Consider the following 17,056-nt stretch of genomic DNA (forward strand, 5'->3'; position numbering starts at 1 on the left):
ATTTAGCTGCTAGCACATACTACTACAGGATGAATAAAAATGTCGCCTTGCAGACGATGGTGCAGTCAATCATGCAATAGAAAAATAAACTATCGGACGTGAACCTCTGAAGTTGCTGCCCGAAACAGCTGCGATATCGAAGTGTTTTATAACACACATCCGGAAAAAACATCTCACCAAGAAAGATTTTTCCCTGGAAACGACAAACGCATCAGACGTCGAAGCAAGGGAAACCAAAAATGACTACAAAAGGGTACATAATGACATCGCATTCTGTGAAACTGCGGTGTCATTATGAACGGGTCAATGGATTCTTTATGATGCTTGTCACGTGTTAGGGAGATGGATATTTTCCTTCTGGATCTACAGACTGTTCTTGAGCGGGATAACGAGTGTAGGGACACGAAGAAAAGGAAAGAAATTTGCAAAGTGAAAGGTCAGAGAGAGAGAGAGAGGATTGCAAAACTTTGCTTATCTGATAGGCGATGGTTCAACTGACCTGCAGGATTTTATTGAAATATTATTCGAGTATACTAAACAAATATTGTGCCTATTTCAAAGTGAAAAACGTACCATCAAAGCGAAATACTCTACATTATAAAATACCTTTTATTAGTTTTGTCTGTCCGTATGCAAATAATATCGCCTCTCTAGAAGTTCAAATTTTAATGATGATTGGCAATTGGAATATTTACGAAAACCTGATCATGGCAGAGATTTCGATTCTTGCTTAAAATGTTTCGAAAGGATACAAAGGAAAACCCGATCTAATTAGACTAATTTTAATGAAATTTCGTTTGTTTATTAGAATGTGTCTAAGTTGACATTTTTTTTCTTGAATCAAAATTATGAATGCGAAAAAAGAAAAAAATCACACACTCAGACCTACTACGCAAAATTTCATAAACCGTAATGAATAATTGTAGTGCAGAAGCGAGCTCGAACCAGCTCATTCAACTGTTGCGAAGAAGAATGTCAATCGACAGCGACGGTATTGAAGCGTGCACTTTTTTTGCATGATTTTCTCCGTACATTTCCATACTTGTTTCTATAGCGAGTTTTCTATTCTCCAGTAAAAGATTGTCCTCTTTTATCCCACGGAATGGACCACCTCATTTTCTACGGCTATGCATGCAATTTTGTCAGTGACAACCTCAAGCACGCATGAAGCAAATATCTCTGAGGCTTATTTCCAAATAGCAGACCATTTACGCTCCTTCTTTAAGGCTTTCGACGTCGTTATCAGGATTTGTTGGTCAAATAAACCGCATCGGCGTCGTCAATAGAACAGAGTGATAGATGCAAACAGCAAAAACCGAAGACATTTTCTCTCTGGGCGTTCAGTCAAACGCATAAAGGCTTTGATAGATATTTCCATCTTGATCCACGTGCATTTTAACAACAGAAATGACTTCATACAAAGATTACGAACTGATAAGAGTTAAGAATGTTCATCAACTCCTCCTCCTCTCCTAGAGCATGAAATGGTGGGTTAGTTGAACAGATTCTCAAATATCGTATTTAATATTTCGTGTTTGGAATGTTCTACAAAGTCTGAACTTTTGTTGATGTTTAAACACTTCACTTTGAGAGCACTTACTTAATGAAGTTCATTATCTCAACAGTGTCTTAAGTAGAACCAAGAAAATGTTGGTCAACACACTTGAGAAATGCGAGAAGTCCTTTAATTAAATAGCGTCAGTCGAAACTAACAAGAATTACTACAAGACAATGTTTAACATGACTTATTACTACACGGACGAATGAGAATTATAATTAAAGCGTTAATTAATGTGCTAGTTGCTCCTTGACACCAAAATCGTATCGTAATTTTGAGATGTCAAAAATGTACAATTTAAGGTCACGTAAAAGCCATATTTCATCAACATAACATTTATGTGAAAGAACCCGATCCAGTAAAAAAAAAATATCCCTAGTAGCTTCGTAGTTAATGCCAAGCACGCATCAACGCAAAATTCTTGAGAAATCCACATTGGCTTTACCAGCTTCTGTTCGATAAGTATTTTATATGAGATTAACTTTCAGCTAACACGAGCGTGTATAGATAACAATTAACCGTTACCCGATAATACCAGTCTTTGTTGTTCCCAGTCACGTCAACAATGAAGAGGATTACAGAGGAAGAACGCTCTACATTGTTGTTGCCAGTTTCCTAATAAAGCTTAATAAATGCTTGCGTTTCGTGTCACGTTACCTCACTCTTTGACCTGTTTACTTGCACACAATAACATGAAGGTTTTTGTCGCCAACGTGAGTACTCTTCGTAGATGAATAAATTCACGGTAAACTTGTAAAATAGATTTGAACTTTTTTGTGTGTTCCATTTTTATAATCCCTAGGCTTTAATACAAAAGTTTAACTTTCGATTGTAGCTGTAAGGATATAAAAACTTTAACAGGATAAATCTCTTGTTACTGGGTTGTCATACTTCGATAACAACTCTTCCCCCAACTAACGCATACAAAGACTGTTTACCCCGCAGTTGTTTTTGGAAAGGATTAAGTGTACCGTGTATTAATATAATAGGGGAATCTCTTAATATGTTATGGTAATCATGGCGCAAAGATCATTCTCATCTACACGATAGCATGCGTGGAATGGAGAACATCAAAAACAAAACTAAAGTGAAAAGAGAACTGTCACTCAAAGATTATGTTCATGATACCACAAAAGGTTGCGTCAAATCTTTCAAGAATACTTTTAGCAAAAAAAGAGCAATTTCTCCGACAAAACTAATAAATACTACTAGATTACATAGTATTATAATAGATCTTCCAGAAGATTTTCAGGTATGAAGGGATACGAAAAATTTTGAACGAGGATTTTGGAGTTTCCTTGAAAATTCACTTTTTTTGGCAACATACCAACATAATTTGAACATCTTGAAAATAAATTGTTTTATTATTTTTTTTTGTTGTTGAATTTGAGAACAATAAAAATGGACTACCAAATCCGGGGAATATGTGAATTCTGTAAAATTACAATCGTGGTTTTTGGCCAAAAAAAATTCAGAATAAGTTGGGTAGCAAATGAGCGGGCACATTGTCATGATGAAGCATCGGTTTTGCGAAAATTTTGAATGTTTACTTGAAAATTTATTCAAGTAAACATTCAAAATTTCTTCTTTTCCCCTGGATGCTATTCGTAGCGAAAAACAAACATGTTTATAATACATCTCATCTCATTTTCCTTTTATCTTGCGGTGTCGAGGGTTTATTAATCATCGGACCTCAAACCGTTCCCAGGATAAGGTGGTCAGCCCTACGTATCCAATGTCCTGTAGTGTTGAGTTCTCAAGGCAAGTTTGCCTGCTTTCAAGAAGAAAAACCCCAGATAAAGTGGCGGGAAAAACCTTACTGTCCATGCCCAAGACTTGCTATTGGCTGAGGAAGATCCTTCAGTTCCTCACGTCACCGACGAGAATCGAACCTAGGACACTCCTTCCCCAGGCATATGGTTGCGAAGCGCACAGCCACTAGGCTAACCGCGCGGACGTTTATAACACTTCATACTAAAAACAGCATACTATCTGATGTTGTTGATCTTTGTCTGTTTTTGTTATCTTACACGTAAACTTGTTTTGAGGATGTTGTCCGACTTGGTTCGTTGGCCAAATTGACAACAAAATTATGTTTGGTTACACAATGAGTGAGGCGTTCATATCAAAATATAGATCTGGTCGGCATACTTTTTTGAAAAGACCTCGTGACTAACAACAGCTGTAATTAGGAATGTCTTCATTCGTTGCGATAGTCCAATAAACAAATATTTATCCAAAGAAGAATTTATCCAAAAAAGAATAATGGTTTCGAGTTACGTGGTAACACTTTGTCCCAAGAGCATGCATATGATTTGATAATTAAGTGTTAATCTCCACCCCCCTCAGTTTACTTACTAACAGGTCAATATTCTAAGTCTACATAATTAAAATTAATGGCGAGACATTACCATTAATTACTTTCCCAGCATAATATCCACTCTTTGAACTCATTTAAAGCGTTTATTATTTTGACATTCTAAACGTTGACACCCCTCCATTATTCGTTTCAATGCATTTTATGCAAAATATGTTCGAATTAAAGAATTCAAGGCACACATTGCACCTCCATCCTTAATTTTCCGAGTTCTGTAATCTTAATCGAAGAAGTTTCTTTTCATAAAATTTAATTCAGCAGGTTCAATTACTTTCCACCAATAGCTAGTCCATACAGCGAATTTGTGTATGGACTAGAATTGGAAAAAAAACGGCTCTTCAAGGACTCCACGTCATTACTAAGATATAACGGTCTACTAGAAAATAGTTACAAGTCTTGCTTTCATGGAAACGAGATTTTTTGTGACAGTTTCGAGATTTCTTGATATTGCGACGCCGTTGAACTTAATTAGTTTTAAATAAATTTTAATTCTGAAAAGATACGTTGTCCACTGACGGTTGATATTGGCAGAGTCACATATATCCTGATAGCCGCAAAAGGATTCACAGATATATCCAGTAATTATTGCTGCAAATATATTGCGCAATATCACAACGGGAGACATGCCACATTTTAGGCAACAGCTTAAGGGTTTTTTTTTGTTTCCTATACATCGATGCCCCATGAATCACATTCCGTATTATGTTCAATTCCTACTGCAATTTTTATTTATTTATTTAGTTCGTGTAATTCACTTTCATCATAATCCTTCAAATTATATGCCATTTAAAACACTGAAAAGGTCGTGATATTCTTTCGGTATCGTACACTCCGTGTGGCGTACATGACCACAACTGGACGGATCCATATTTAACCAATAGTGGATCAACTCCCCCCCCCCCCCAAGATATGGAAGGCAAATGTGTGTTAGGCAAGTTAACCATACATCAGGACAAACAGCAGCATTGTCATCGGCGTGATGGAGCAACCCTCGACAAGTCCTCTCAAATCAAGACGCTTCTAAGACGGCAATATGATATTGCGCTGCGTGCTGTCATTAAAGAATTATGCCCCTGGGGAGGTATCGGAATATACCTCCTCAGCTGCAAACGAATCTGCTCCATGTTAGAAACGGCCACTTCTTCGGGGAATGATGGTAGCCAATACTGCCCAACTAGGAAATAGGAACTTCTGTCTAATACCTCACCTTGGAGTCTTTATTTCAGTGATGGTATCCTGGACAAAAGAAACGATCACACACGATCAAAACAGAGCTACTGGCTCGAACCTCGCCGGGGCCAACAAGGTTCGCGTTCATAGCTTAGGCAGAGAGCTATGGTCGAAAAGTCCATTACTGTTTCCAAATTATTTTAATCGCCTTGAAAATTAATTAAACCAATAACATTGGGAATTGACCGACTATCCTACAGCTGAAAATCGAGTGATTTACTAGATCAAAATGAAAGGTACTAAACAATATCCTTATCAGGAACAATCGGGCCATTGTTGCTCCACAGAAACTCACTACACCTCCTAAGAAAACATGGACATTTCTGTCTGCAGCGTTCTCGCTGATAAAAGATATAGCCTAGCGATCTATGCAAAAGGAAATGAGGACAGCATCTCTAAACCTCTGTACACTCACAAAGCAACTTTTCCATTGGAGTCCACCTGCACAACTTCTCAATCTACAATGCATACAGGCCTCCTCTACTCGACTGGCCAAGTCTTGCACTTCCTCAGCTAGTCCATCCTGGCATCGACCACGAGAATTTCAACTCGCACGGTACATTATGGGGGAAAGTACAATGATTACTACAACCCAGGCATGTAACAGATAAACCGGAACTAATAAAATAGAACTAAATAAAAGCTCTCTAACAAGAAAATAAAGGTTCATCCGAAATCACACAAAAAGCACATTTATCCTACAGGATAGACGGTAGGATAAAGGGATCTTCGCACCAGCTAGAGTGTTCAGCTTTTATACAAGTGAAATCCCTCTGATAGGCAGTCGAGGGTTTAAGCTGACAATATTGCGATCGCCATCGAGGATAATACTTTCCAGGCCGCTCAAGGAAACACTGAATAAAGATCTGGGTTCATGGGTTCATTCCAAAAATACTTCGAAACGTGGGAACTCCCCTCTAACCCCCACCAAAACAGTTGTTTCAGTTTTCCACTTAAAACTAAACTTCTGTAACAAAACTCTAATCCACGATTCTACCTTGTGTCACACCTGAGTGCAGCTTCACATACCAACTGCATTTGGAAAAAACTAAGTTCAAGATATCTGCAGTGGAAAATATCTTAAGCTCACAGGCACAACTTGGGGTGATAATGCTTCGACCCTTAGCAGAAATGGTTCTGGTCTTCCCATTTGCAGAATATTGCTCGTCAGTTTGGAGTCACCATACAATGCTCGTGGGCACGCAGCGCAACATAGCAATGAGAAGCATCTCTGAAACCTTAAAGTGTATACTCTTCTCCCTAGGCTGTTTGTCCTCTCCCACTTCATCTTCAGAAGAGAAGACGCTCCTATCAAATAAATAACTCAGAAATAGCATCAATCTTTTCATAATTCAAGATACCTTTTCAACTCTATATCGCTATCTTGTTTGTGGATACCAAATGATCTCCAGGACTCAATGGAGAAGACTTCAGAAGGAACTACAAAACAAGTACCTGGTTTGACAGTTGAATCACAGATCTAACTGTCAACCCTCCAGGCATCAACCTGGCTCCAAAGGCGACACCTCTGGAGCGCCAAAAAAACTTAGGACCACACAAGGGTGATGTGTCCACTTAGTACAACACCTGTGAGGTGGAAAATTTTACAGTCTCCATTTTGGTTGTGTGGCGCTGTGCACACAACGTTTCATATCACTGATGACTGCTCCACACAGACACACACTCTTTCCCTGGAGGCCTCAATACTTACTCTCAAACAGTGCTATCAACTGGTTAACTGAACTGCCAATCGGTCTACAGTTTTACACACAGTTTCTTGTATTTTTACCCACACGTTGAATAAATAATTAGTATTGTACACCTTTCTTTTCAAAGATGACGTTGCAGTCACAGAGAGAAGAAAAAATTAACTTGAAATTTAACTTTTGATCGTGGTTGGTTATTATGGATAACAACTTGCAATTCCTAATCAATTTCTTTATCATCATTAAGTATTAAAAGAAAATTGTATGTCTCTGCCTCTGCGTTTTAGTCGCATAATGTCGAATACTCGATGGGAAAGGTCAAGTGGAAGGTTTCATTTTTTTTTGTTTTTTTTTTTGTGACTCCCAACTCACTCAAAGGTTGTAAACTTGTAGTACTTTAGTACCATTTGATGATCTAACATTCTTTGTGTTTTTAACAATTACATATATTGAATTTTTTTACACAATCGGGAAATCCCGCTCTAGAGATTAAACATGGAGCTTTTTGAACCCATTCAAGTCCTCCAAATAAGGAAGGTAGTGGTCTCACACGTGCGATTAAACACATCTTCCACCTACCGGCAATCACAAATATCCATGCTCATGGCGGGATTCAAACCTCCATCCTGTTGAATGGAGAGCGGATACACTAATAACTAGGTCACAGATACAACGCACTCCAACGTTTGGTCGAAGCCGAAAAGTAGGTATTTAGATCTTTGATATAAGAAAATTCAGGGTGTCAGGAGATTTTTTTCAGCATCTCTCACTGAAATCTAAAAATGCGAAGGAATGCCGAATATCCTAAAAAAGTTTGAGCATTTCTGTTGCAATTCGTTACTTTTTTCCCACTCATATTTTCGATTTAGTGGCTCCCTGGCTCTTCAAATTATTTTTTGTCTACATTCAGTTTGAACGTCTACTAAAACTGTATAATGCTTCTCTAATCGTGTCATCTATTGGACAAAATCCTCCCCAAATTGTTCACTTATAAATATATTTATATTTCGGAAATGTCTGTTCCACGCGACGTACATAAAGGATTGTATCCAAAATAATTCAGTAATATTTAACATTTCGTACCTTATTCAAAAATGATTTAATTCATTGCACATGCTATCATTATTTGATTTTACATTTTATCCCCGAAATAATGTTCAATTGTATTATTCGCTACCGATATTTGTACTCCGTATAAATTTCAAATTTTGCGATAGTTTCTTCCAAGGGAATAAACGTATCGTCATGCTCAATGCTTCTTGGCTGATCCTCTGAACGTGGAACATTAACAATGCGTACATTATTATCATCTTCTCATTTAACAAACAGCAAAGCGGTGTTTTGTTCTCATTTTTATAATATTCTCTGTTCTGCAGAATCGATCACTTATATTACTTTTTATTTTCATCATATTTTAGTTTCGAATAGTTAACACTTTCTTCATGTTATCAACATTGCAGAGGATGTTAATAGGATTGACCGTTTCTACCATAGAATTAAGCTTCTATGAAGTCAAGTTAATGACTGTTGATAAGCAATTGAGTCCTAACATGTTAAGAGGAACACGAAAAGATTATTCAATGAGATTCATTTCCAGCTAAATGAAATCTTTTACAATAAAAGACGTTGCAGTTTCTGAATTACCTAACACAAACACTTAATAAAGTTGAACGATGAAAACCACGAAGTTTATCATAATGCAAAATGGTTTACTAATTAGGCAGCTTATAATCAGTAAAATATCCACGTGGTAATTAATTAACAGTTCTACTTCAAGATGATTGCCTGCAATGTGCGGTTAATTATCCTGAACCACCCAAACTAATATTGTTCACTTCGGTGGTTCATCGGGAATTTTCATGGATTAGTTGGTTACCGATTAACATGCGGGATTCGCGATTAAATGTGATCATCTGGGAATAATATTGAATAAAGATTTGTTTGTACGTTCGTTTCATGGCCAAGAAGGAATTCAAATCACCAAACGAGTACGTGCAAGAAATGTAAAGATGTTCTTGTTCGAGAGAGAGAGAAGCATGCATGCATTTCCAGACAGATATGTTACCATAGTAACCGCAAGTAAGAATTAATGAATCGGTTTGCTAGCAATCCCCTTTTATTGCTGCTTTTCAATCTGGTGAAAGCGGCTCCGTCAATAAAATATTCGGGGCAGATATTTTCGACATATGAGAATTAATCAATGCTTGTCTTTAAAATCAAAGATGCTTCATGTTAGCTAGCTCAATAAAATCAAAGCATTTGCTTTTAAAAAGGGCAAAGGGAAATACTAATTATGATAATATGTAAGATTTGTATGTCAAAATATACGTTACTTTCAAAAAAAGAAAAACAACTGATATCAAAATATCTTAAGAATAATTGTACGATTTCTCAAGACACGATACACAGCATACATGTAGGGGTTGAACAAAATAATGAAAACACTAAAATATTTGAGAGTAGAATTTGTTTGTGTTGGTTGCATTGGAAAAAACTTGTAGTGGCGTCGCTGAATATTCTTTTGTTTACACTATAATACTCATGCAAGTGCATTTGTAATTGTACTGAGTGATGGGAGACTCGTCCGATTTTGGAGGAGGACAAATCGTTGATGTGCGTTTAGCTGTAGCATCAGGGAAAAAAACAGCCACATTATTAGGTGTATCTAGATTGAGTTTCTAAGGTTATGTTGGCATAAACAAATCATGGCAAGACAATATCATCGAACAAAAGTGGGCGAAAATGAAAGAAAGAGATCGTCTAACATTGAGAAAGATTGTGTCACAAAACCAATTACTAAACCTCTGATTACTGAAAACAGTGTTCAGATGCGTAAACGACGTAATCGACTTTCACACTGTTTCGTACATCATGACGAGTTACGTTTGGAGACCACCCCAGGAACCCTACAATCTGGAATGCGTCGTTCCAACAGTAAAACATGAGGGCAGTTCTGTGATGGTCCGGAGCAATATTTCGGTATTCTGTTGGTCCTATTATTACTTTTCACAGGATTACTATCAGGGATTATTTGGACATTTTGGATAATCAAGTGCATCGTGATCTAAACGTTATTTCCAAACAACAGTCCAGTATTCGATGACGACAATGCCCCATTCACACAGTTTGGACTAGTTGCGGTTTGAAAAGCATGAAGGCGAACTTCATCTTCCCTGGCCAATTACCAGATTTGAAATTATTTGAACAGAAATGCCTTCAACATTTTAAAAACAACTTGAAGATGTTCTTCAAGAAGAATGGTACAAAATTCCACCAGAAACTATTCAAAACTTGAGTCTATTCCAAGAAGAATTCAGGCTGTAATGAAGGCAAAAGGTGGTCCAATATATACTGTATATACTGTGTGCTGTGTGAATTAGCCAAAAAATGGGTCGGCATTTTTCCTAAATGTACAGACGTTTGACACACACGCGCGCGCACACATATTTTTATGCGAGTACCAAACACTCGAAGGAGAGGGTTTTTTTTTTTTTTTTTTTTTTTTTTTTTAAATAACGCAAGTTTTGTTAGTGATAATTCTCAAAAACAGCCAGAAAAAAATCAACAATCGAAAATTTAAATTTGAACGTTTCAAAGTGTATTGTATATAAACAATTAATAGCATGCTCGCGTGATGTGCCTTTCATCATGTGTTCACTGCAGTGCAAGTAATTGTCACTGTTGAACTAATTCTACGTTTGAGAGTGATTAATAAAATAAAATAAAATATCGTTTGAGTTAATTATGTGCAATATAATTTCAAATTATATTTTGCTTCCTTCACTATAACTGAAACATTTATTTACCTATATACCAATACGACTCATCATTTGTAATAAAGAATATCAGTTATACAACAATGCTATTAGAATATTATTTATGATTCTTGAATATCCTTTTCTCATTGCTGTTTACTAGTTGTGTGGGTCACGTGTCTCAGCAATTACGTTTCAACTGCAATCGCTAAATTGTGCAGACCTCTTAGGTATAATTGAAACAAAAAAATAAATAAAAATTATACACACAATCGGACTATTACTTGCAATTAGCGTTTACACAGATGGCGCTCACGTATGATGCGATAACTTTGGATTCAGGGAAAACTGAAGTACTAATGAGCTTATGACATCCTAGAGGACATCGGAAAGAGTGATTCGACGCTTTAAAAATAGTTACATCAAGTATGCACATTTATATCTCCCTTAAAAATAAGGGGAAAAAAAGTTTAAGGCCATTAAAGTGTTACCCGCTAAGGGAATGCAGCATCTGTGATGGGCCCGGATCTCCATAAATAAAAATAATTTCTGACTTCATGAGAAACTAAATTACACCTTCGCTACTTAAGGTAATCCCCGAATGGGAAAATTAGATGCACACACCGTTCGTGAGAATCTTAATCTTGAACGCATAAAAATCCACAAGGAACGCTCAATCTTAGAATTTTAAGTTAATTTTCGTTAAGTACTTGAATTATGCATTGCAAATATTACTACTTTTTAAGGGGAGAGGGGAATTGCATTTTGGGGAAAAAAATCTTCATATTGATTTTTACCAGCTATCCATCGCATGGTATCAAATAATTTTCTTAAAAAAATGAAAAAAAAACCCTGCAAACTATTTCTTGTTTTGACATCAGCGTTCGTAGTAACATCTCCAGTAAACACTTACACATGCAGGTGTCTTTTATTCGATGTCTTATGCACTCTTAAGAACCATCGGATAAAAAGAAGAGGAGAGAGAATAAGATAAATAATGATGAAACCCTGACTTCTCTTTCAGCCGTTTTTTGTTACTGGTTCGCTACACAGAACGAACAAAGAAATCCGAATATCTTAAGAAAATGCCGACAGACATTTTCTTAAAATGTCTCGTATTTTTCATGTAATGTTTTGCTAGCCTCGATGGGAGTGGGGGGGGATATATTTTTCTTTAAAAACTATCCTGCAATGAGTGATTTTTTTATTAAGTATTAGTTGGTATTTCTATTATCGCTTCAATGTTATAAATACATTATTCAGTAACATACTCTTCGTAGATCGTTTTTTATATCTTACGTCATTAAACAGATATGACGTAATTATTGTCATGCAAGCAAACTACGTACTAACGCCCATTAAGTGGTGCCTAGCTGAGTAGTCGACATCCGTCAACATTTGCTGGAAAGGGACTAGTTACGTTAAATATGCATGACTGAGTAGTAGGAACAATGAGAAGCTTTAATATTATAAAGCAAGCAACAAGGTGATCCTTTAATTATACTAAATTTTTATCTTTAGAAAATGTCCGTAATCTTGGTTGCTATGATGCCATATAAACCAAGGTTACGATGCCAATGCCTCTCAAACTGCCTACGTTTGTTCCTACTGAACTTGGCCCTACTGAAACAGTGCACAAAAAAATCCCAGTGCTTGTAGAAGAAGCAATCTCCCCGGTGTATCGTAAGACAGCATCTGATGGCCATCTTCTCCTCCCCCGCTACTCTTGTGTTCCATCGCTACATCTATAGAATACGTCGATGTAGAGTACCCTTTCGCACCTCCCCTTTTCTCTACGGATGCAGACAGAAACCTTAATTCGTTTCATGATCCAGTAACCTTGGCAACCAGAAAGCATTACTGTGGTCATAACTGACTTTCGCGACTTCTTTTCAGGAACCATAATGCAACTTAAGACTTGGCTTATCCCTTCTGGAAGAAATAATCCTTCTATGACAGAAAAGTAGAAACGTCTAACGGTCTTTCTAAGAATTGTGTTCAGTACCGAAGAATTCATTTTTATTAAGAGTTAGATTCTTCTGCAGTTTGTATTATAAAACTGCGCTCGTTATAGTTGAAGAGAAAATATTTCTACACATACATAACTGAGTTTCCGGGTGCAGGAAAATGTTCTTTCTTCTGGTCGAGGAAGTCTTTTCTGTGGTATTAAAGTACTTATCTGACAATTTACGAGCTGAAATTGCTGATATAAAAGTTTTGGAGTAATAGAAAATTCATAGAAATTATATATTCCATAACAATGAAGTATTTGCGTCAAGAAACACCCACTTAGAGGAATAATATATACATAAATGTGAAATAAATAAAATGTTTCAAGTAAGGAATTCAGTGAATCCTGGTATTCAATGGCTACCCTGATCTCAAATCAATTCAATAAAGTTGTCTGGATTTTTTTTTTTTGTAACAGCAAGTTTAGAAATTTTATTTACAATAAACTTTGAAAAGTAGGACCTGCTGACTTCATTGTTTAACTAACGATACCTGAAATTAACGATGCAAACTTTCTCCGATTGCACTGGGACATTGTTACCAATGTTTCAAATTCTGACAATTCCACTTCACACTCAGGTTTTAGTCAAATTTAGACCTCCATCGTTGCTGTACATGGGAAATTGGCTTTATGTTGAAGTGTCGTAATTACGTGTTATGAATAAATTTATCTTCCAATACTTTCAGCAATATCTTCTTATTTCATATTTACTTAAGCCTTATCTGTACCAACCGCGACTAAGATATTATAAAATATCATAGAGTAATCCTTAAAATCTGCTGTATAAACAGAATATTTTCTTTTGACATCCGTTCCAGTTTTTAATCAATGCATTGAATACAAATTAAACCGCGCAGATATGCACATAATGAAAAATAAATAAATAAAACCCAATAATGCATGTATGTATCAAATAACACATTTTATCGGATCTCGAAGAGGATCTAAACAGAAACGGAAAGAGAAAACGCGCCAATGGTAGGAAAGGGCTTTCTTAATCGAATATCGTGAATTTTTCGTAAGGCAAGTATTTCCCCCTTCCGGCAATAAGTCTTCAGTTATTGAACAATCTTCGGAAGATTCTTTATGAATAAATGTATTATCCTATTGTTGAAATTTATTATTTAGTATAAAGCTACAAATGCAACACAGTCATAGTAATAAAACATTACAAAAAGATTGAAAAAAAAATGAAAATGACAGAACGTGAAGCTTTAGGATATCCCTGGTGAATAACGTCAGTAAGAAATATTTGACCCTAAAAGGATAGTTCAATAGTAATAATATAAACCCGACACAATCACACAAATAAAGCGACACTAAAGAAATCCTAAAAAAATTGGCTATCTTCAAAACCCATAAAAATTATGAGACCATTTTTTGTTTACTACACTGCAAATTTTATAAACTTATCCTTCATAGGCTTTTATAAGTTCTGTATCATCCGCTGTTTCAATAGAAGCAGAACTTTACATACAGATAAAATGTTACATTTTTGTTGATGTTTTTCACTTATAAGAATCTCTTGAAGTATCCATAATCGATACTCTGCTTAAAGTTCATCTCTTCTGAAACAGCTCTTCCGTGGTGACTAGGTCTTGATGAAACCTTTTACTCCATTCTTTACTTAATGCATCCAAATTAGTCAGGAAGGAATCAAGAAAATGTATCTGAAAAGTGCTATAAACTCGTGGATTTATAGCATTTTTCGCAGTATTAACATCATCTCCAGACTTGACATTGCCAAGGAACTTCGAAACAAAGCAACTTAAATGTAGGCTAAAAACATTCCGATTTTTTTTCTTTTTCATGTGATGTGGTTGCATTTTTTTTTTTTTTTGATCAATTTGAGGCTTCTTCGGACATTAAATTGAAGTAGCCAACTGAACAACTTTAAATGACTGTTTTGACCCTGAAATTATTTCAAATCATGAAAAGATTTAGTGATGGGTTTACGAATTTTTCTGAAATGGCGGGTAATAAATTAAAAATAATAATACCTCATGCATAATAAGTATACAAATATACATAAAAATAGTTTCATGCAAAGTACAAATCCTTTTATGTTCTGTTTAATTGTACCTCGAAGAAAACAAAAAAATTCTACCCCTCGAGTGAAATTCTTTCCTTTTAAGAGAACGATAATTTTGGATCGGTGGAATAATTTATTTTAGTTCCGTTTTGATAAGCAATAAAAGCTGTGCCTGATTGAACATAAAGAATCTTGCTTTGTCATTTATTTACCACCAACCACAACACTCAATTTATGACAGCAATAATCAAGAAAATATTTAAATTACACACGAACGGTGCATAACAAAATGAGTACGTGATTGAGCACGTTGTTAACTCGTCATGTTGCAATACTTGACACTCATAGAAACCTTTATAAAGAAATAGTTATAATTGATAGAAGAGCTTCTGATCAATTCTTATTAGATGAAAGTATTTATGGATATATAAACTTAGTATTATTTATCCTATTCAATTTACAAACAAACACTTTCGTAGATCAACTTTCTCCCATTAGATTTGGGTGCAGTTTCGATGTGCAGCAATGCCCTAATACCTAAGCGTGGTTTATGAATACACCTTTATCCTGTATCAAGAGGCGGACTGCATCTGAGCTAAATACATAGGAATTGCACAAAACCTTTTTTTGTATGGTTTGGAAAGACCAACGAGGAAGCATTTGATTTTTTTTTTTTTTTTGCACAGAAAGCTGTTCAACAAAGTACCATCTTATATGCCCTTAGTTCTTTGCAAGTGGATCGCCAGCTTCCGCTCAGCATCAGTCATGATAGATGGTTTCTTCTCCTCAAAATCCCCACCGATCCACCATCGACGCAAGAGAATCTCAGTACACTATACTCCCCCCCCCCCCCACTCTGTTTCTTCTTTACATAAATGATCTCTCATTGACTTCATATTGTATTCAAGGCTTGACAGTACACTTCATTCCTCCTTTTTATGTGTCAAATCAGGATTTGTCATATGAAGGGTCAAACATTAGAGACTTCAAGATCTTCCATAACCCATGACTTTGATCTCCTTGCTATCCTTCAGTGAAGGAAAAATAACTTGGCTAATCTTAACGCAGTTCTACTTCATTTATTACAACAAATATCTCACTTCACTCCCCTTAACTTTCGATAATACCCCGGATATCTATTAACAAACTTCAAATCTTTCCTGTCACGAACGTATTCTGCAATCGCCAAAAACCGTGCGCTTCTCCACTAGAAACAATTTTCTCCCTAATTTGGAGGATTTGTGTAAATACAAGTCTTCCCAACCTTCTAATAGTGCTCATACAGTTGAGGAGGTGCACCTAAAACTTCCCTAAGATTGCTTTATGACCCCCCCCTCTTCCTCATTGATTACCTCCAATCACTTTCTTACAGGCGTAATTTTTCTGCCTTATGTTTTCCGTGTGTGTTTCCAGCTCTGCTGAACTGGTGGCCACCATTCTTCCAAGTGAGTAGAAACACGAGAAGCTACTGGTCCACATCCATTTTCTGTCCAGATTCAAACTTAAGTGTTCCGCCTCTTTCATTCATTATGTATCCGTTCTTTGAAACAGCTTCCCTTTCTCAAAAGACCACATTCAGCTCTTTAAGAAATCCGGCAGATTTCTTCTTTCTCACACAAGGCAGTAATGGTGCTGGGGGTTTCGCAACCGTCCGTGTCTGATACTGAAAAAAAAAAAAATTTTGTGACACTTAGTGTCACAAAAACCGGTTTTTTTTTATAATATTTTTCATAAATATTTCAAATAATATTTATGAAAAAATAAATAAATAAAAAGTGCCTTTGGATGTCTTTTCTAATTGTGCGTGTGTATTTAGTGTGGGCATATTTTTTGCACAAACTAATGATGCTACAGTTAATAAAATAAATTATTAATAAATATATTTTTAATAATAAAGTCAAAATGTGAATATCACTTCATCAGTTGATCACTGTACCACAAATCCGTGTGGAACTATCCCAATTATCATGTCAACAAATAAACAACTCACAATAGACATGTCCTATGTTTTATTTTAGACAAAATTTTTCGAATAGAATTTGTAATACCTAATTGATTTCAATACTCCTGTTTGTCTCTGCATGCCTTCATTTCATTCTATTCGTCTAGGTTCAGAGCTAACTTTTGAGCGTTCACATCGTTGCGCTGATCGAGTATGGCGGGCTAGGTTCGTTGGAATTTACATCAAGGCAGCTTAAGATATCAAACCAGCAATCGTTATGTCTGTCACTTCGGTATGTTCTGGCCAGTTCGTCTGTTCTGCATCCCACAATTTTTAGGATCGCCTGTCCTTTCGAACCCAGATTTTCCTAGGATGGAAATACCTAGGTCGAATCCCTAGGATGCAAAGAACCTTTTATAAGGACTTTTCAACTGAAGGCGAATTA

The 17,056-nt window shown here is 36.1% G+C and overlaps 1 protein-coding gene across 1 annotated transcript in view; it reads left to right on the forward strand.

The window, feature by feature from the left end:
* The first annotated feature begins 2,609 nt into the window (after nucleotides 1-2,609).
* The window catches only part of LOC150107329 (guanylate cyclase soluble subunit beta-1-like), a 66,961-nt gene continuing 52,514 nt past the window's right edge, over nucleotides 2,610-17,056 (forward strand). Inside the window, exon 1 of the mRNA XM_090391794.1 lies at nucleotides 2,610-2,810. Within this exon, the coding sequence (XP_090247920.1) occupies nucleotides 2,610-2,810 (201 nt within the window). The remainder of the gene's footprint in view (nucleotides 2,811-17,056) is intronic.

Source organism: Typopeltis vanoorti, chromosome 4, assembly GCF_054136105.1.
Source record: "Typopeltis vanoorti isolate ZY-2024b chromosome 4, IOZ_Tvanoo_1.0, whole genome shotgun sequence".
Taxonomy (NCBI): Eukaryota; Metazoa; Arthropoda; class Arachnida; order Uropygi; family Thelyphonidae; genus Typopeltis; species Typopeltis vanoorti.